Consider the following 21,813-nt stretch of genomic DNA (forward strand, 5'->3'; position numbering starts at 1 on the left):
CACTGTTGGGGAAAGGCAGGCCCAGTCTCTGGATTGCTTTCTCAGTATTTTCCCCAGCACATCCCTCCCCGCGCCCCTCTATTCCCCCGGGACCTGCTGAGCGCTCATTTCCTAAGCGCATGTTATTGTACCTATAGTGCTTCTCTCACCTCGGGTCCTGCAATCAGCCACAGACTGGTTAACTGTTGTTGGCCTAGAGGCCTGAGCAGCACAAAGTGCCCTTTGTGTGCTGCCCACTCTGGAGGAGCCACTGGCTGCTGGAATGTGACAAGGCGAACGGTTTTCACCTTGCTTTTGTTTTCACTTTCGTCTGAGTGTGTGTGTGAGCGTGTGCGTGTGCTCACGGGGTACGTTGGCTGGTGGTGCCACAAGAGGACTCCCAGTGTTTTCCCAGATGCACCAAAAAAACTGGACCTGTGAATCTGGGGTGACAGCTACATGCTGGGAGAAGGCCAAAGGAGAACAGCGGCTTTGTGTGCTGGTGCAGTAAACAGAAGGTTTATGTCTTTGCTCTTTACTTTTGAAAGTGTCTCTCTTGCATGTGGCCATGAGGGGCATAGACAGCGAACTGTGCAGGGGCCGCCTGCCTGGGTGGATCTGCAGTTGGAGTCGTTTGAACCACAGGACTTTGATGAGCTGTCAGGGGCTAACTCATTTTCATTCAGAAAGAACTTCAGGAAGTCCTCCCTGTGCCCCATCCTGCATTGGGTGCTGAAGCTAATGTATAGCCATCATCGACCTCAGCCTGAGCCTGAATTGCAATCAAGAAAGGAAAATAAGATTTGTATCCTGGAAACAATGAGGAGACCATGTATGACTAGTATTTAGTGGCAAGCTCTGCAGCTGCAAGCAGTGTTCAGTCAGGCCAGGGAGTGAGTGCTGTGGTTCAGAGTTTGCAAAATGTTGTCATGGAGAAGTGAAGACTTGGGCATGACCCTGAAAGGTGGGAAGGCTTGGGATCTGCTTGTTCCTTTGTCCATTCATTCCTTCATACAACAAACATTTGGAAAACACCAGTTGTACGCCAGGCATTGCCTGGATGGTTGAGAGAGGATATAAGAAGAGATTCTATAAAAATATCAAGGTGGAAAGAACTCTGAGTGTGTAATGCCACTGTGGAGACTGGTTTGACTTGAATAGGGAATGCAGCTTGATGGCTAGTGAGCTCTAAGACTGAATTCTTAGGGTAGACAAATATGGAAAGTCTGGAATTCATGTGTTCCTGGATGGGATTATTTGAAACTGCATTATGGTTTCATCTCTAGTGTTCATCAAGTAATACTCACGCTGCCTTGGGTTGGTCCTCTTGCAACAAGAATCGGATTTCAGCCAAGCCTCTTGATGGTCCCCCTGTCTCTAATATTGGGTTCCCTTAATTTATCTTTCTAAAGCATAGCTTTGCAAATACCCCTTGCCTACTGACATCACCTACTTAAATGGCTTCCCACCGTCCATAAGATAAAATCCAGCTCATTAGCGGCGTGCCGTCCAAGGGTGTCCGTGATATGGTTGTAACCTTTTTTCTCTTACCAGTTCCCAACTGTGCCGCACTTACTAGTCGAACCTCGGCTTTCTCTCTCCCGAACGCAACTCTGTGCACTCCTGGCTGGGTCTTGCCTCATGCTGTCCCTCCTGTCTTCCGTGTCTCGCCTTTTCCCACTTTACTTACTGAAGCCCCTCAAGGTCAAATGCTCTCTTGAGGCCTTCCTGTGTGGTTTCCTCTCTGTCTACACCTTGCCCAAGAGGAAAACCCTTTCTCTTCCCTTTGTTTCTATCCTTTATTATAGGAGGTGAAAATCTCTGTTTTGTTTTTCAAGTCTCTCTTCAAGAGTGTAACCTCCTTGAGGAAAAACTTGTATATTAATCGTTTCTTAGGATCTTGACTTGAGGACTAAAAGAAAAAATGTTGAATTTTCAGTTTTTGTGGATCTCTTACTATTTGAGTTTTAAGTTTTGGAACTTTGTGTCCTATATTCATTAGCTACTGATTTATACTACTAAATACAAGAAACTCTGAAGTGAATCGTTATTTAAATGGAACATACTTTCTCAATTCTGATAATTCATCTACCTTGTACTCTTATCTATTCCTCTAAAGTTTAGATTTTACCTTCTTTTCTCTCATCACAGAACCGGCAATAGCTGTTGGCCTACTCTGGTTCGAAGGTCCAAATAGATTTAGTTTAGGAACTTTTTATGGAGAATATGCCTCAGCTTTTGCTCTGACCAAAGTATGCTTTGTAGGTAGGTACCAGGATATTAAAATGCTATACTGGAGATCCCTGTCAGAGGGAGCAAACCACTGAGCACTGCTGTCACAAGAAGCATGGCTGCCGATTTGTATGAATCTAACGCACAGAATGAGACAGACCTACTGGGCTTTTGCTCAGTAGAGGTAAGCAGGGACAGGTTCTCAGGCATCTTGATGCCTCCAACAGCAGTGTGTTTATCTGACACCAATAAGAGAGGCCTCAATGAATATTGACTTGAATATGACTTTTTCAAAATTATCTACAGTTTTGGGCAAGTAGGCAGATCAGTCTAGATGAGATAGGAACCTCACCAGTAAAGAAAACATGAAGTGTCAACTGGTCTAACTGCCCTCCTCTGCTCCTCAGTGGGGACTTTGGCCCTTTTGTAGCATGGGGCACAGGTTGCTGTTCAGTGTTGACAGCTTTGGAGAGGATGCTCTCACCAAACAGCCACTTCTTTGCAGAGGTGCTGCATTCATTGGGTTTTCCCCCAAGTGGAAGCAACTGTAAACATGTCTTCCTGCAGGGCTAAGTAGTTCCCAGGAGCTGATTATATTCCTGGGCTTCTCTGGGGAGCAGGGTCCATGTTGAAGCCCTGCTGCCTTGCTGGCTGGCTTCCTCACAGGGCATCAGCTGAAAATCTACTGATCCCCAAGGGTGGAAGTACCTGCTCGATTTCCAGTTCTTGGCCGTTCTAAGTGTGTCTTTGTGGGCATTTCTGGAAACTTCTGGTGGGCACATTTGCTGGTCAAGTCCTTAAATGATGGGCTCAAAGCTAACAGTCTAGGGTATGTTGTAGTGTCTTCTGCTGAGTGGCCATTGTGAAGGCTTGGTTGTAACCTTATCTATAGCTGGGGTAGAAGGAGATGATGTCTTGAAGTTCAGGGCAGCCCCAGGGCTTGAAGTTTTCTCTTGAAAATGAGCATTTGGGCTTTCTTTTGAGCTTTAAAGTGATGAGTATAAAGTTGGGAATAATGGGACATGGAGTGAATAAGGGTGAAGGATAGCTTGGTGAAGAGAAAGGGAGAATAAAAAGTCTTGCAGGGATTCCTGACACTTCCAAAGGCCTGTGAAATGCTCCCTCTCTCCCTCTCTCTTTTTTTGTTGTCATGTAGACATAATGCCACTTTATTTAAGGGCCAGGAAGGGAATTAAAACTGTCTGGGGTGGTTATTTTTATCTAAAAGATAGATAGCGATTAAAAAACTTTTGTGTCAGAAACACATTTAGCATTTGTTTTGCATTAATCACAGCATTAGAAGTAATTTCTTACTGAACTCTTTTTGTTTTCCTTTTACAAACCTTCACCTCAGCTTTGCATTTGTTTTAAGAAATAAAGGCAAGACATGTGCATGATTAAAATAATTCACAATGAAAGATGATAAAGAAAGAACAGTCCAGAAGCTCTTCTTCTGCGGGGATGGAGAGCTTGGGCCAGGCAGCCCAGGACTGTGTTCAGCTTTGCAGACTGTTCTTCACATGTGAGAGGGAAGTTGTGCAAGAAGCCAGCCAGGTGCAGTTTCCACAGACCCAAGTATCAGCACTTAGACTTCCTTTCGTCATAGTTGGCTTTGATGGTGACTCAGCCGGCTGTGGCTTTGGTATAAGAAGCATCTAGCTTGTTACTGGACTGGAGGACTCATCTCTCTTTATTCTTGGACCCACAACCATAAAAATTAGTAACAATTCAGTGAAAGACTGTGTCTGTGCGTGTGTCTCCCCCTCTGCTCCCATATAATACAATTTGGGGATGTGCACTTTCTGGTTTGATTTTTTTCAAATCATTTTTTTTTTTTCTTTTTCTAATGCCATAGATAAGTAGGATGGGACTTCTGGAACTTAGTTTGAGTTCCCTTTGGGGGTCATTTTTTCCTGCCTGCCATGGCTAATTATCTCTCTGCTTCTCAGTTGCAGATCTGATCTCTTCTGAACAACCTCACGGTGTCTCCTTCCCTGGGGCTCTGAGCCCAGCCGGACCACTTTCTCCTTGGAATTTTGGGTGCCGTCTCTTCTCACCTTTCCCTTTTCCCTGTCTCCCTCCTGAGAACTCTTGGCAACTGGAGGATTGTCATGGAGTCCAGGGAAGTCTTAAGTGGCTCCCGGCAAAGGGGGAGTGAGTCGGAATTCCTGCCAGTCTCCTCAGCCAAGCCCTCGACTACTCCTAGCTGTACAGGAGAACCTTTGCTGTCTGCTCCGGAGACTGGGAAGGGAATCCCAGCAGGTGGAGAACGCATGGAGCCAGAGGAGGAGGATGAACTGGGCTCAGGGCGGGATGTGGATTCCAACTCCAATGCAGACAGTGAGAAATGGGTGGCAGGAGATGGCCTGGAAGAACAGGAGTTTTCTATCAAGGAGGCCAATTTCACAGAGGGGAGTCTGAAGCTGAAGATTCAGACCACAAAACGGGCTAAGAAACCCCCAAAGAATCTGGAGAACTATATATGCCCGCCTGAGATCAAGATCACCATCAAGCAGTCGGACCAGAAGGTGTCCCGTGCTGGGAAAAATAGCAAAGCCACAAAGGAGGAGGACAGAAGCCACTCCAAAAAGAAGGTAGGGATCCCTGTCGACTAGGTGTTTCGGTTTGTTTTTGCCGTTTTATCCTCAACTGTTAAGGGGCTACTTGCTTATTTATAAATTACTCATTTCTCTGTGTCTTGGTATAGTATCCAGTTTAATATTATGGCTTCTACTGACTGAAAACAAAATGAAAAAAACTACAATTATATTCCTGGAAGTTCTTATTGTGTAGCAGCCAATTGGCTGGGTCAGATCTGGCTAGCTGTGAGAGAATTTTGAGGGTGCTTTTTGTTTTTTTTTTTGGTTTGATATTTACATCGGTTCTCATAGTGAAGAGTAGGAAGTTGAAAATTTTGGTCATTCAGAACAGTCAAGCACCGTTATAACACCCTTTTGGTTTTAGTCATTTCTGTACATCTTTCTAAAATAGACAAGTTGCTTACTTGAGTGAGGAAGCCCAGTCTTCATAGTAAATTGAGGCTCTTCTCAGCTGAGAGATCATCTTCCCAGGAGCCAGTGGTGAGCTTCTGAGCTGGCGCTGGAGAAATGGAAGGGACAGGGGACTGCTGAGGCTTTGTCTAACACGTTGTGGACTTCTCAGGCGGTGTTGGATGAACTCAGTGTGTTGTCATTTTCCTCATAAAAGTCGATGTGGGTGTGGAAAACAGATCTCTAGGTGATTAATGATATAGTGTGGTTGAATGGATGGATCTAAGGTTTTGTTTTGTGTCGCAGAGGGTTACAGAGACCTCCTTTCCTGGGAGGGGTGTGGCACTCAGCTGTGATAGCAGAGGGCTGCCCTAGTCTAGAAAGTTTTTATCCAAGAATCTCTGGGTCTTGTGAACAGCTCTGAAAGGAGTCCTCTTGTTGACAAGAGTTCTGGAGTTTTAGGTTGTGGATGTTAACTAGAGTTTTTGTAATTCTCTCACATCTTATTTATTAATATTTGGACTCTGGGCATGATGGAAGGTAAAATGGCCCATATGAATGAAGCTTTCTCCTTTATAGCCCAGAAATAATCTAATTTTTCTGTTGCCAGTGGTTTTTGAGCTTTGGTGTAGTCATTTTCAATAAACTGCTAAGAATCGTGTTGTTTCTTTAGTTGGACTGTGCCTTTCCTCATGCTACGTGTATTGGCTGATTTGTTGCAGTTAAAAAAAAAAAATTAGACTAGAAGAGACTTTTCTGGGTGGCCAACACTTTTAATTTGCTCAGACTAACCTGGTTTTCAAACAGAAAGTCCTGCATCCAGGACCCCCTTCAATCCTGAGCAAGCCAGGGCAGTTGATATCTTCTTTAACATTTGGAACACACAAAAAAATCTTTAGAAATTGGTGTGTTTTTACCTAGCATAGAGGTAAGTGCTTTCACCTCTCCTGTCCCCATTTACAACTTTGTGATGCTTTCTGAGTTCTCTGATATAAAATCAAAGATTATCTATATGTACATGGAAACTTTTGAGATTTTTGCAAGCAAATGCAAAGAAATGCAAGCAGGCTCCACTTAGAAAGTTAAATTTTGCTTTGGAGTTGAAGTCTTTTCAGCTTTGAAAATGAATATCTTTGTCGTTGGTCACTGAGATGGCACAAAGAGTATTGTTGGATTTTTGTGGGGGAGAGCAGTCTTGAAAACTGTGGGAACTGTTTTCCCTTCATCACCATCACTGCCAGAATTTGAGCAGCAGCCCACAGTTTAGGGTGTGCAAACCAAAATTCACAATCCTAGAAAGAGTACGTTGTCCTGATCAGTACTACTTCCTTAAGGCCAGGAGACTGTTCCCAAATATAGGCATCTGTCTATTGGAATGCCCCAGAATAAAACTCTGGAATTTGTGACACAGGGATGATTTCAAAGCTGAAATGTGCAGTGGACCTCCACTCTCATATCTGAAATTCTCAGGCTGGTGATTCTCACCCAAAAAGTTGGATGCCCTTTGTGTACGTCATTGGAAAGAGAGATGAAATTGCTTCTTTGAATATGTGACTGACTAAGTGTGCATTTCTAAGCCTGAGCAATTGGAGGTGGAGAGAAAAAGGGGGAGGGCTGAAATTAAATGCATAATGTTGTGTTATGCTGGCTCTGTAATGGGAATATCTATGAAAATTGCTTCATATTTTATTTCTTTATCCTTTCTACATTATGTCTAGAGCTGATACTTTTCAGAGATTTACAAATAAAGTTATCAGTACTGGGTCTTAATCATTTGCTAGATGATAGGAAGTTCTCTGATCTATATTGGATTAGTATGGTAAGTTTATTACTCTTTTAGTTCCTGTTGTTTTTCCAGCAAGGAGTAAGCAAAAGCTGGAGCTAAGGTGGAGAGGTGGAAACCTTGCCTACCATTTGTACAGAAAAGTTCAGTGGAATGAGCATGCAGAATTTATTTGTATGAATGGGAACTACATGATCATTAATTTGGAACAGGGAAAAGGATGAGGATGGCATTTTGTAAGCATTAGGTCAGTGTCTTACTCTCAAATCTAGTCTTCTGGATCTTTTATTGTGAGGCAAGTTGCTCATTGAAGAAGTGTACATAGAGTGATCCCTGGGAGTCAGGTCTTTTGCTGAGCACTTAGAAAACAGCTCTGTTGAGCTGGTCCTTGACTGAGTGGAGATGCCTCCTTGGGTGTCATCTGATCATATATGCTGACTTAGAGCAGGGTTGGTAAACTAGTCTGTGGGCAAAATTCAGCCCCCTGCCTATTTTTGTACAGCTTGCAAGCAAAGAATGGTTGGGAAAAAATAAAAAAGAGAATAATATTTTGTAACATGGGAAAATTATATGAAATTCAAATTTCAATGTCCTTAAATACAGTTTCATTGGAATGGAGCCACATCTATTTATTTATATTTTGGCTACGGCTACTTTTGCACTTCGACAGCAGAGTTGAGTAGTTGTGACAGAGAGTGTATGGCCCTCAGAGCTTAAACTATCTGCTATCTGGTTCTTACCAGAAACACTTGTTGACCCTTGACTCAGGGGAAGGGCAGGGAGTTTTAGGATTACAAGGATTTTGTTTTATCTCATTTTGTTTTGAAAGATTTATCCTCCAAACTTGGAGGCTGGGAAAATGAGTGTTAATCATTATGTGCTTTGTGTTGTTGTTTGTTTTTGTTTGTTTTACTTTTGCAGACCAATCAGTTTTGTTCAAGTCATTGTTTGGCAGCCTTAGGCAAAGACAGCTTATATTGGATCCCAAATGATTTGCTTTTTCATGTTTTTTTTTTTTTTTTTTTTGGTAAAAGGAAAGTTCTATAGGATAATTATGGCATTCCTTACATATCACAGCTAGTTCTCTTCTATTTCTGTTTGTACATGTTCTGCTGCTGTGTGTGTGGTATCCTTAAGAGCTTTATTCTGAATTTCAAACCTAGACCCAATCTTCCAAACTGGAGAATTGTTATAGATTTTCAGGTAACATGGTCATGTCAGTAGTAGGATATTAGGAGGGACCCATGAAAATACCATTTCACTGGTTCAAGGATGCATGGACTTGTCTAACCAGTGGACAAGTCACCTCCCTTCCAAGTAAACTTGGGATGACACTTGAAATGCTGTCTGGTAGAGGATTTATGATGAATTGATTTATGTGATGTGTAAGAGCAGCATTTGGTAAGAAGTGGTGACTGAGAAGAGAACTCAGAATTTCAGGGCCTCAGAATTGTCCTTTGGGCAGGTCCTGGGTTGCAGATGGATCCTATAAATGCACCTTGCTGTTTATCACAGCACCCATGTTGTTACATCTTAGACTGACTCAGGTAAGTGGAATATAATGTAAGCTTCCTCTATTTCCCCTCCAGGTTGCTCAATAAAAACAATAGAGAATATGAGAATGAATCTCTAGAAGCAAGTTCAGGTATAACATGTGAACTTAAAATGTTCTAGCAGTGACAGGTTTTTAAGAGGCTCTTAGCTGGACAGAGCTTAGCAGCTCTCCTCTTTCTGAGGACTTTCTGTGGGAGTCAGGACACTCACCAGATTCAATGTCACCAGAAGGAGAGGGGGTCCTGAGACAAGGACTATACAGTGACCCAAGGTTGGAAGTGTGGCATGGCTACAGCACCAACAGGCTTTGTGATTCTGGATTTGGAGGATAACCTTGCTGAAGCCCCAGTTTCCTCATCTGCCAAATAGAGATGATAGTTTCCACATGATATAACCCAATGGAAGATTTTTTTAAAAGATGGGACATGTACATTGTACATGTCATAGTTACAGTTCCAATTTTTTGAGCCACATGGCAGACCTTCAGCTAACTCTTTTATCTGTATTTGCTTTCTCTATTAGTCCTTATAACAGTCCTGTTGGATGAGAGATATTTATTTACAGATGAGGAAATTGAGGCTCAGTGGCTTCACATAAGCAGGAGCAGGGTTGGCCTTTGAAGTCAGTTCTCCTAGACTGTTTGGCCAATGCTGGAGTCCAGGCCCCAAGTGCCCACACTGGAAAGGGCTTCTGGAAGGTGAGGATCCAGCTTCAGGGCATTTCTCTCCTACTTTCCCACATGGTAAGGGTGGCAAGATCACGAGCTGGTACACTGTCTTTAATTCCAAGTGTTTCAAAATGTCATGAGTTAAAGTCTTATTTTTTTCCTTTATTCTGCTTATGGATTATTATTTGCTTTTGACCAAAATGCAACTTCTATTTTGTTTTTTTGGACTTAATGTTCACCTTTACCCAGCTTCATCAGGAGAACTGACTTTCTCTAGCAATCTCATATTCCTCAGAGTCTGACATGGTCCTAGGAAGATGTTCAGGATTCCTTCTCAGTAACCCCACATAGAACATCATCATATATGTGTGGAAAGAACCTGTATTTTCTTCTAAGTACTCATAACCCTCTCTTAGGAAGTCTAATAGGTTATAAATTCATTTATTCATCCTTCAAATAGCACCCTCCTTGTGTCAAACCCACAAAGTATGAAGAGGAAAAAGAGTTTTTTAGGTGATGTAGATGGGAAGGGAGTCTGGCATCAGATTGCAGAGAGTGATGAATATCAAATAAGTAAATGAGTTTGCATTTAATTCTGTAAATAATGGGAGTGCTCTGCAGACTTTGAAGTGCAGAAAGGAAGGGTTGCAGGTCCAGGGAACGTAATGAGAGCGATCTAGGACAGAGAGGCATGAAAGTGATCCACTTGTGAGTTGGGAGGGCTGCACCACAGCTCTCCATTTTCCCTGTAGGCTTGTGAGAAGCACATTTCTCACTTGACTTGCTATGGTTGTAGCAGTTTAGAGGGTGTGTTGGGCAGGGATGGAAGGTGGCTCAGACTGCTGGACCTCTGGTACTGCACCACTTCCTCCTGCACTCTGATGGTGGTCCTGAGCACCCACGAGAGCCTTCCACCCCCCTTAGGGTTCAGGTGTCCTTCTCTCACTCTCATTTGCCCAGCACCTTCTCTGGTCACTTAGAGGTGCATTGCTTGACTGAAGGCTTGCCGTCCCTATTTCAGTGCTTGTGAATGTGAGGCTTTGAACTCCAGGGTGTATGGGCTTCTTCCCCTACAACACTCTCAACCTGACTGGGAGAGTAGGTTTGGCCAGCATTTCTTCATAAGAAGCTGAATTTGCCTTGTTTAATTTTATATTTTCTATCGATTTTTTATTTTAAGCAGCATGTTCCTCTTTATTCGTCAGAGTACCTGAAAATTTTGTTTGCCGATACGTTTCTCTGTAGTTATTTTATAGCTAAAAACCTTTTCCACAAAGTAAATGTATCAAGCAGCAGGTAATATTTAACATCTGGAGTTGGTGTTTGGGAAAGGACACTGGGCTTGGGGACAGGAGCCCTGGGCACCATCTCTGCCTCTGTTAATAACAGCTTCAATAAGAATGCTTTACTTTCCTGAATTTCAGTTTTTTGCATGTTAAAAAAAACAAAAACAAAAACAGCTATTGACCTCTGAAACTTTATTTCTCTTCTAAAAACTGGAAACTTTAAGAGTCATTCTGTTAGATGAGGCAAGTTTTCCTCTTTAAGAAAACTAGTTACTATAAACAAAATTGTTGACCTCTCTTTGGGACCCACTGTTCTGTCATCGGATCGTTTCCTTTTTGCCCCAGTGTCAAAAGGCCTAAAATCATGGGAGCAGACGTCAGAATTGAGCTTACAAAGTGGGGAGGTTTATCGAGCTTGCATTCTGTGAGGATATTCTGGGAACGTTTAGTTCCCCTCTTTCTTCCTTGTGTGCTTCCTACTTTTCTCCTATGTGAGGGATTCCTGGGGAGTCCACAGCACCTTGCTGGCTCTTTCCCGCTGTTGTTAGTTTCACTTTGGAGTTCAACAAGGAACCTTCTTCGGTGAACTCCATACCTTTGAAGATAAACCTGTTAGAGTAAAAGGAGGAAAACTGTGTTCTGTTCTGGATGGAGAGTCATTTGTTCCTTGAACTGTTCAGATAAGAAATAAGAGATCTGTTAGAAAGATTGCCGGCCCTGATTCCAGACCAGGTTCTCTGCAGAGAACCTGCACTAGGAGCTGGTCCCCTGTGACATTAAGCAAGTCTCTCGACCCCTCGAAGCTGTTACCTAACTGTGTGAAAACCAGCGGTCATAGGAACACTTCCTTGCTGGTGTCTTGTGGGGATGAAAGTGCCTGGTATGCTTAGCACAGCACCTCACTCAGTATGCACCACTTTAATTCCTGTTGTGCGTGTCTCTCTTCCAGCTCACCCACAGGACCCTCTCAGCACCCTCTCAGCATGGCTAGCCACACAGTGCCCTGCAGTTGTGCTGGGTGCTCAGAGGCGTGGGCTGTCTCAGAAGCCATATGTTTCTTTAGGCTGATCCTGTTTTTGTACTGCTGATGGCTATGTTGAATTGTGATACGTGGGTTGCAGTACCAGTGTCTTATTTCTGATGCTTGCACAAGCACCTACTAATCAAACATACCTCTAATGCTATTTTTTTTTGGTAGTAAGAATTGGTAGGGGATTTATTTAAAGTCAATTTAAAGGTCTTTTATCTTTGATAAAAATCTTTTATCTTTGTGGTCACTTATCTGCCAAACCAGGATTGCTGCTGAGCTCAAAGCATGACTCAAAATGAAACTTTCAAAGTAGTGTCATAAGGACGACCAGATGGGGTTCAGCTGGTGTTTCCTTGCATCCCTGCCACACTCCCAGTGTTTGTACAGTCACCCCCTCTTCTCAATCATCAATTCTACGCATGCAAAAAGTCCTCTCGTATCTGCATTTCCAGTTGACCTTCAGTTACATTACCTCTTTTCTTTTTAATAAAAGGCAAAATAAATAATTCCTTTTTGCCCTTCTCTGCCCTATCCTTTGATTCTTCTGATTCCTGCAACTTTAAGTGAAAAACATCCCACATTCAAAACGCTGGAATGCAGGACATCCCAGGATGTCCCCTCCTGCCTTCCTTGTTCCTGAGACATGAGTCACTTTGGTTGGAAAGTCACTGCTTAAGGACTGCCTAGGCAGACAGCATGGGGATATGGCAGGGAAGTTCTCGAAGCCTGGGCTGCAGGCATTGGTTCAGGCTCCTGACTGCCTTACATACAGAAATCAAAGCCAGGAGGCAATGAAGAGGTATTTTTTATCCACAGTAAGCTAAAAATTCATATTATAATTTGCACATACCAGACTACTTTGTGGAAATAGTTTCAACTTGTTTGGTTCTCAGGATGATGACTTGGAAGGTAGCATTAAGGCTCTGCCCTCTGCCACCCCCACAAGAGGAACCAGTGGCCAAAGGGAGAGGCGGCCAGTGGGGAGGGCAGAAGCTCAGTGGAGCCAAAGGTTCCCAAGAGGTGTGCCGATTTACACAGCATGCAAACACCCGCATGGACTAGCAGCTGTACCCAGTGCCTGGAGGATTCTGAATTCTGTGCTGTCTGGTGAAGTCGAGAGCCCTTGGTGCAAGCTGAGGCTGCTGTCGGAGCGTGCTGGAGCATGGACAGCCAGTCAGAGTCCTGCACTAAGGGCAGGTTTCAATGACATAACCTCTAGGGTTCCTTCCTAGCTTCCACAGTGTCCCGCTGAATCTTGCCCTAAGAAGGCCAGGGGCCTCCGTCTGTACCGGCAGTGTATCTTTGTCTCTAAAGTCCTAGGTTTGTTTTTTTTCCTGCCTGCCCCTCCATCCCCCGGCTCACTTCTTTTGCCTTCCCACCAGCCTCTGACCTCACCAGAGGAAACAATGGAGGCCTTTATCGACTCTGAAAAGTCCAAGTAGTTCCCACCTTGGTACCTGGCCCATGAAGTCATTTGATAATCATCATTAGTATCAAATGCAGGTTGCTTCAGTGGTTTTTCTTAGACCTTGTTTATTGTGTTTTTCCCACATTGTCTTCTTCGGCTTTCACAAGCTTCAGCCAGTTTCACAGTGGGGAGGATCAGCGGAAGTGGAGAAGAGAGGGTACGAAGGGATATGAACAGATCGCCGTTCTGTCCCTCATGGTGGGCCACCACGCCTTCCAATAAGAAGTAATCATTTGCAGGTGTGAATGTGCCCAGGAACGTGGGCAGCCTTTCATGCCAAGCCAGTTATTCATTTGTTCAGTGCTATGAATGAAAACACGTTCACAGCACTGAACAATTAGGGGATTTCAGTATTGTTCACTACAGACTGTATCCCTGGAGAACTGTCTTAAAGGAGCTGCTTCTTATGGTGGGTCATGAGTATAGCTAAAGGGGATCTATTTGTAGCCTACAATGGGAATCTGTGATTTCTCCATCTTTGCCCTTTCAGGTGAGCCAGAGATGGACATGGATTTATTTGGGTGTGTGGTTCTTTCTTGCACCATCAGGTTCCTGAACTTACCAATCTTCCATTGGATTCCTCCCATTGACTAAGTGGCAGGTCAGCATCATGCTCCATGTGGGTGCTGTTGGTCATGAAAGCAGCCATGATTAGGAGATCCAGGAAGGGGCTGAGAACCAGGAGTTAAATATGACGCAGGCTAGAACCTGGCACCAGATCAGGAGACAGGTGAAGGCCAACCACAGAAGGTATGGGTCAAAAGGAAAGAATGGGTCCACAGCTGGGTCACACTTCCAGCATCCTGGACTTCACTGAGTCAGAAGAGCCTCTGAATATTTCCATTTCAACTTCCTTTGTAAACAAACAGAAGACACCTTCCAAAATCCCTCGTGGACAGTTATTTGGCTGCTTCTCAATGGCCCTCAGGGAGGAGACTTGCTGCAACCTCTTGAGGCAGCTCTGGTTTTGGTAAGACTCTTTCTTACATTGCACCAAAATTATTCTTTTAAAACATGACTATTGCCAATTCCTGAAACTGTTTCTGGGATCCCATTGTTTTTGGATGCCAAGGCACCTTGGTTCCTGTGCCAGGGATGCTAGTTTGTCTGTGTGCTTCCTAAAAGGCTTCAGTGGAGAGGGCTCCCAGAGCAGAGGAAAATACCAGCAGGTGGTCTGGCTGCAGGGGATTGTGCCCTCCTTTACTGTTAAGTGTAGTATCTCTATTAGCAGGTCCCTGGGCTCTTTCAGCTTTCTGGCAGCTTCATCATTGTTGGTATATACTGAACTCAAGGTCAAGGAGACTCCAACTTAGAATTGCCTTCTGCTATATTTGAGGGTCTAAACCATTACATCCTACGTGTGCTGTGCTTAGTTGCTCAGTCGTGTCTCACTCTTTGTGACTGCATAGACTGTAGCCAGGCTCCTCTGTCCATGGGGATTCTCTAGGCAAGAATACTGGAGTGGGTTGCCATGCCCTCCTCCAGGGGGATCTTCTCAACCCAGGGGTCAAACCCAGGTCTCTGGCATTGCAGGCAGATTCTTTACTATCTGAATCACTAGGGAAGCCCATGAATATTGGAATGGGGATCTCCCTAACCCAGGAATTGAACCTGGGTCTCCTGCATTGCAGGAGGATTCTTTACCAGCTGAGCTGCCAGGGAAGCCCATACATCCTACATACAGTGGTCCAAAATGTAGGTGTTTGTATTATCCTTATTATCATTTCTTTGGGCATAGTTCTAGACAGGCATCTAGGTCAAATATTAGTCAGATGGTCTGGTTAGGGTCTGCGGACTACACAGAAATAGGGCCACTTTGAAATGTAGATGCCCTCTCACAAAAGAGTTCCTCTTTTGTGGTTGCCCTTCTGGGGCATCTCTACATGGCTCTCCACCATCTGTGAACCTGGTTTCTCAATTACATAGTGGCCTTTTTGGATCTAGTGAAAAAGATTTTAAAAGTGCATTATCAAAGGTATTTTCTTCTTAGTTATAGTGTAAGCTCTCTGAGGACAGAAGTTGCATCCTTTATTTCCTGGCCTGGGTATTAAAGAAGTTCTTGTTAGCTCTGTGCCAGTGAAGGTAGTTCTATGGGGGGAAAAAAACTCTCTCTTTTTTTTTTTTTTTTTTAATCAAAATAGGTTCTGCCTAGTCAGCCCTGTGTATTTTGCATTGGTTTTTAAGAAACATCTAAAACCTTTCATCATGCTGTCTTTTCTGTGCTCTCATCCAGATATACTGTAGCAGGGCTGAAGCTTCTAAATTCTGCATGAATCTACAGAGTTGTATGGTGTGTTCAGCATAAATGCTGCATAGGGTTTAGACAGTTCTTATTTGGAGGAATTGATCTCAGAGTATTTAGGGAAAAACCTGGGACAGTACAAGACTGTCAGAATGAGTGCTTCAGATAGTGCACAGTATGGGAATTTGGTGGCAGCGGTCTCATTTGCCCAGCACCTTCATGAAAGATTGGCATCACCCAACTGTCACCTCTTTCTGGATTGTTCTTGGGATGGTTTCGTGAAGTAGCTGTTAGTCCTCCCTGTTTTAAAGACTGAGGGAGGGATTTTGAGGGTTTTCAATCAGGGTTTCCCAGGATTACAACCAGGGGAGAGGGAGTGGGGAGACTCAAATCTACATCAGACCCTCGGATTCCTGGTTTCTGGCAGTAGGAAGCCATCACTGAACGGTGCACTTTAGCTGGTCCTGCTGTTACCTCCTCAAGGAGAGAATAATTGAGTTCTATGCAGACCACCTAATCGCTCCTCCTGCATGTCCTTGATCTAGGCTGTGGGTGAACCTGGGTGTTGTAGCTTCATCTGGGAGACACACAGCTCCTTTCTTGGACCCATAGCCACCTCCCTGATGGAGAATATTCAGCAGGACATGGCCACAGTGAGACCTGGGAAGAAGTGATGGCTGGCAGTGCATGCAGCATGGGGTGATGGATAATAGGCTCACTGAGACTTAATCTAGAGCTGTTTACAAAAATATTCTCAAATATCCTGGTTTGGGCTGAAAATGTGGGATTTGGCAAAGGTCCCTTCCAAAACAAGATTCCATTGAGTCTTGTCTGGCCTGAGACTTGAGGGAAGGGTGGCCACCCTGTGCTGGGGGTTCTGGTTTTGATTTCTTCTTCTGCCTTTAGCAAGTGAATCTCTCTTTTCTCATATTTAACAGGACATTAATGCTGTGTCTCTTTCTTACACATTACTTTGAAGATAATCTGAGTGAATCGTTGTAAAAGGGTTCTGAAATGTTAAAAATGCAATGGAAATATAAGACTTTTCTGTAGAACGGCCCTATAGTAGATTATTAACAAACTGCGGTCTCTAATTAAACTTTTCCAGGCTTCCTCCCATATCCCCCCATCCCTAGCCTCTCTACCCCAGCATTGGATAAAGGCCCCAGACGTGCCTGTGATAAACAGCAGCTGCAGGTTGGGCACGATTAGTGGCCTAGTCCAGGTCACCACCACATGGAGTAATTGCCCTTTGTGAAATTCTGGAGCAAGAGGTCAGCCCTCTTTCCCCATCTTTGTCACTTCTCAGTCATCTGTATCCCGGTGGCAGTTGTGTTATCCCAGCACCCTTCCCCTCCCCCTACTTCCCCACCCCATCCCCCTCTCATGGAGCCCAGGAAAAAACCATCTGCTGAGTTGGCTTTCAGAAGATTTTTTTTTTAAATACCAATTTCCCTTTGTTCCGAGGCAACCTCCAATCAGAGCTGGGGTCTGCTGGGTTTGGTGAGAGGCTGGTATTGTGTTTCATGCTCCCGGAGGAAAGGTTGTCCACTTGCTTTTCTTTTTGATTCGATTCCCTGCCATTCTGCAGGAGAGGCAGAGGTTGCAGCTGCTGCTGTCAGCTGTAAATGGGGGACCCCCTTGTTTAAGAACATGCATGTTAATCCTTTTGCCAGGGGTGGAAAAAACAAAAAACAAAACAGAAAAAAAAATTAAAACCATCACTAGCAAAAGTATTTCTTCCTGTTCCCACCTCATTTTGTAGGTCACACAAGATCTTACTGGTTGCTTAAGCTTAGGGCTTGTTGTCCTTGGATGTTCGCTTGAAGGTCTTTTGATGTCCAGCTTCTTATGTTTCCTGATTTCCTGCTGAAGAGTATGAACTGTGCATCAGAGGCAGAAGAGAGTCATTCTTTGATGGAAAACTTGAATCACAGGAAAAGCCATTGGCCATGAAAGCTACCATTTTGTTGTTGAGCTGGGAACCTTGCCAAGCACTTGACACACACTATCTACTGACTCCTTCCCACCATGGCAGTGGAGGTGGTTTTATCCCCATTTTGCAGTTGTGTGCAGTGAGGTACAGAAAACCCCAGGGCCTGGCCTCAGTCTTAGGATCGGGAAGCTGGGATTCCAGCATGTCCACCCTCTAAACCCTGAGGCAGCTCCTCACTTGGGCATCAGCGGGACTGAGCCTAAGGTGGGGGCCTGAGATCCTTGCTTTCTAACCTTACCCCCCGAAGACCCACAGGCAAGGGGCCTTCTCCATGCTTCCGTTTCTCTGTAAACTGGAACCAGATTAGCTAGATTCCAGGGAACTCAGAGGGACTGTTTGTTCACACCTCCTGAAAGTTTTATAAGCTCTTCTATTCCTGAACCTTGTGTATTGGCTGTCTTTTTCTGGCACCCTCTACAAGATGAGTGAAAATCCTCTTGGCGGGTTTCAGAGATGTTCTGAGATAACTTCTCAAGTGGTCCTGCAACTCTGTGCACAGAGCACCCTGCCGGCCTCTGGCCTTGCACCCCTGGCCCTCACTTGCCACATACGCTCCCAACCTTCACTCATGGGTGTTGCTGGGTGAGAGCCCTTTCCAAACTAAAGGATGTGTTTTGCTCCTTTATGGTAATGAGATGATGGATCGGGGAATGAACACAGGATGAATTCTGTAAATTGGTGAAACCCCATAAAGTTGTTTTTAAACATACCATCTCCTTCCTCCTTTCACTGTTAGGCTGGAATTATGACCCAGAGCACAGAGGGGCTGGAGGATCTGCCTAGAATGAAATATAAAATAAAACAGACACAACAGAGAGAGAGAGGCCGGGGCTTCTCTTTTGCTTCCTCCTGAGGAGATAGAATTTTCCAAGATAACCTATAATGCGTGTGTGTCTATATTTATTTTAGTATCTTAAAATACATTGTAGGCTCCTGTTAATGTGAATTATAAGAAATATAGTGACTTGACTTAGCAATCAAGTCAGCTTTGCACTTGAAAATATCAATGAAGTCCTTGTTCAAAACCTTACTATATGAACTGAAGTAATTTTTACTAAATGATCTCTCTTTCACTTTCTAATACAATCCATGAATAAAAACAAATCTTGCCTGAATCAGTTCAGAGAGAGAGCCAGAGAAGACATGTAGACACACTGGATTAGGTGAGAGAGGTTCTATGTGATGGTGTCCATAAGCTGGGTGACATGGATGCATGGGCAGTGGGCCTGGGGCCAGGAAGAGTGGTCTCTGTACTCAGCTCTGTCAGCTGACTCAGGCTGTACTTTGAGTTAGCCTGGGTCCCTTTCTAGCTCTGTTTCACCTGAGGCTTCGGTTCTCAGAGGTCTGAAAGCAGGAGGAATAGGAGGAAATAGTGAAAGGAGAATGTTGACTTCAGAACAGTAAGCTCTGCTAGACTTGAGAAAGGGACCCCAACAAAGAGTCACAGAGCTGAGCTGAGCAGCCCTCAGTGCCGCTGCTGATACTAAAACTGTCCACTCACGGGGCTTCCTTTCTTCTGCATCACTGAGTCACTCATTCACTCATTTAATAAAAGGTATTTTCTTCATTTCCTATGCATTGCATTTGTCCTTGAGATTTTGCGTATAGAAAGAAGAAGAGAGAAAAGCAAGGCTGGCCAGAGGCGTGAAAAAAATCACATCATGCCTTTTAGCAGAAGGAGCGGAACCCAGAAAAGGTAATGGAGAAGATGGAAGTAGAAATCTGCGGTGTACTGGGGCAGATCAGGTACAAGAGTGGAGGCCACGTGAGAACTGGTCTCTGGAAACGGAGGGAGAGAAGGACAGCGGCTGAAAGAAACAGTGCGGGGGGGTGGGGGGGTGGTGGCAGGGGAATTGTTTACGCTTATGGGCTGGGAGAAGGGCTGCCTCTGCAAGGCTCCCTCAGTCCAGGCAACCAGTACAGGAGAAGGATGGAGTGGCTGCTGAGAAAGCGGGTGCTCCTGGATGAGCTTGGCTTTGGGTCCTGGACCTCTCAGAAGTACTTACTGCTCCACCCGAGGGACTGATGGCTTTCTACCAGTGTGGAAATCACTGCTCACATCCCCTTGGGGGCAGCCATGCAGGTGGATCTGGGAAGGGCTGCCGCAGGCTGGACCAGCTGTGCCCCCTCCACCTCCTGGGAGGAGCAGGTGCTGAACTTCTGGATGCCTGGCTTTCCTTCTGGCTTCATTTCTAAATGACAGCTGACCTTTGCTTCTGATGTTAGGCCTGCGGCAGAACCCACTCCATCGGGGCCCAACTACTGTGTGTGTGTCAGTAGCTGCTTCTGCTCATCTCGTTAAGCCCAGGGAGACAGTTGCTGGTCCTTGGAGCTTCTCTTTCTCCAAAGAGGACAACCCAGTTGTGGGGGTTCGCCCTGTGGACAGTGGAGGCAAAGAGCTGGAGAGGAAGACATATGTTTAGGAAATGATCCTAGCGAGGCCTGGAGAACATCAGAGAGGATGCACAGCCACGTCCTTCTGTCGTCATGGTCTCTCTGAGGAGCTCTGTCTGGGGAGCCCTAAGAAGGTGGTATGGTTTGGTGTGTGTGTGTTTGTGAGTATTCAGTGTTATGTGTACCTGCATGTATGTGTGTGTGTGTGTCTGGCCTCTGGGCAGATAGATATTGTATACGATGCAATAGACTCATAACCGAGAAGCAGATTAGTCTCTGCCCCTAACCACCTGGGTTTCCTCACTGCCTCTGTTCTTAGGAGTCCCATCTTGAAGTGAAGGCAACGAAGCAGAAGATACTGGAGTCTTTTCCAACTCTCATATTCCAGTAAATTGCCATACAAATACTGATTCATGTAACTAGGAGACATATTAATATATGGGCTTGGCCTGACCTAATTATTACTTTCATAACATGCATAGTTTTGAAGTAGTCACCTATGAGTATAAACTACATATTTATTTGAGAAAAAAGTAGGCATATTCTGTGATAGTTGATGTGAATGATGACAAACAACGAAAAAGGAGGGCACTCATGTGGGTACCTGTGCAGGCAAAAGGATGCAGAGTCATTCCTCTCAGTTTATATGGACTTGTTTGGCCTTCAGAGAAGGCTCTGAGCTTCACCTCTTGTTGGGGAGGTTGGGTCCAAGCAGGATGGTAATTTTGTCCCAGATGCTGGGGTGTGTGAATAGTTCAGAGAAGGATGGAGAAACAGGAGGCTTGAATGGATCTTGTTGGAAGCAGAGGATATAGTTCAGTTCAGTTCAGTCATGTCTGACTCTCTGTGACCCCATGGACTGCAGCACGCCAGGCCTCCCTGTCCATCACTAACTCTTGGAGTTTACTTAAACTCATGTCCATTGCGTTGGTGATGCCATCCAACCATCTTATCCTCTGTTGTCCCTTTCTCCTCCCGCCTTCAATCTTTCCCAGCATCAGGGGGTTTTCAAATGTCAGCTCTTCACATCAGGTGGCCAAAGTATTGGAGTTTCAGCTTTAACATCAGTCCTTCCAATGAATATTCAGGATTGATCTCCTTTAGGATGGACTGGTTGGCTCTCCTTGCAGTCCAAGGGACTCTCAAGAGTCTTCTCCAACACCACAGTTCAAAAGGAGGGAAAAGCAGCTTGGGTATTTCTGAGCCATGGTCCTGGGGGCAGGGTGCTCATTGTATGCCTTGAACCCGTTGGGCTGGCCTGCAGGGTTTACCTGGAAATCCAGAGTGCAGGAAAACCTTGGAAGAGCAGATGAGGAATCCGACTTCTTCCTGAATGGGACAAAAAAGGTATGATACCATCCACCCCCACACTGGGGAGCAGAGAGCTGGGGGGTCTGTGGAGAGCTGCCTTAGGAAATCAAAATATAACAGCATTGGAGGGAAGTGGGCCCAGAGTGGACAAGAGACAGAGGCCTACCGCAGCACACAGTGAAGACAGAAAGTGCCCTTGGTTTTCGCTGTCACACCGAGGAGGCCTGAGCAGCCTTCAGCAGGTGAAAAGGAACGGCCTCAAACATTTTGATTCCTGTGACTTAGAGAAGCTCAGTCGCTTTCTTAAGAATCCATTGACTGTGTGTTAGGGATACTTGTATCCCTGGTGGCTCAGATGGTAAAGAATCTGCCTCCAATGTGGGAGACCTGGTTCGATCCCTGGGTTGGGAAGATCCCTGGAGGAAGGCATGGCAACCCACTGTGTTGGGAGGATCCCCCTGGTAGAGGGCATGGCATCCCCATGGACAGAGGAGCCTGGTGAGCTACAGTCCATGGAGTCGCATAGGGACACTTATGAAAAGATGATTAGAAAGTTCCAGAAGAGGTTGAGGTGTCTACAGAAGTTCCAAATCCAGCATTTTGCCGTGGAGTTTTATTTCCAATTATCTATTTCACTGTTTTGCTTTCTGCTATGCTTTGCACCCGTTCCTCTGCTACTACTGAGTTCTCCAGCTCAGCATGTGCGTGTGTGCTAAATCACTTCAGTCATGTCCGACTCCATGCAGTGCTATGGACTGTAACCCACCAGGCTCCGCTGTCTATGGGGATTCTCCAGGCAAGAATGCTGGAGTGGATTGCCGTGCCCTCCTCCAGGAGATCTTCCCGACCCGGGGATAAAACCTGTGTCTCTTGATGTCTCC

General features: G+C 45.0%; 1 protein-coding gene across 3 annotated transcripts in view; it reads left to right on the forward strand.

The window, feature by feature from the left end:
* SETBP1 (SET binding protein 1) overlaps nt 1-21,813 on the forward strand; it is a 407,102-nt gene that overhangs the window by 17,900 nt on the left and 367,389 nt on the right. For all 3 annotated transcript variants that reach the window (XM_070361976.1, XM_070361978.1, XM_070361977.1), the window contains exon 2: nt 4,161-4,805. In XM_070361976.1, the coding sequence (XP_070218077.1) occupies nt 4,323-4,805 (483 nt within the window). In that variant the 5' untranslated portion in view covers nt 4,161-4,322. The remainder of the gene's footprint in view (nt 1-4,160; nt 4,806-21,813) is intronic.

Source organism: Bos mutus, chromosome 24, assembly GCF_027580195.1.
Source record: "Bos mutus isolate GX-2022 chromosome 24, NWIPB_WYAK_1.1, whole genome shotgun sequence".
In the NCBI taxonomy this organism is placed as follows: Eukaryota; Metazoa; Chordata; class Mammalia; order Artiodactyla; family Bovidae; genus Bos; species Bos mutus.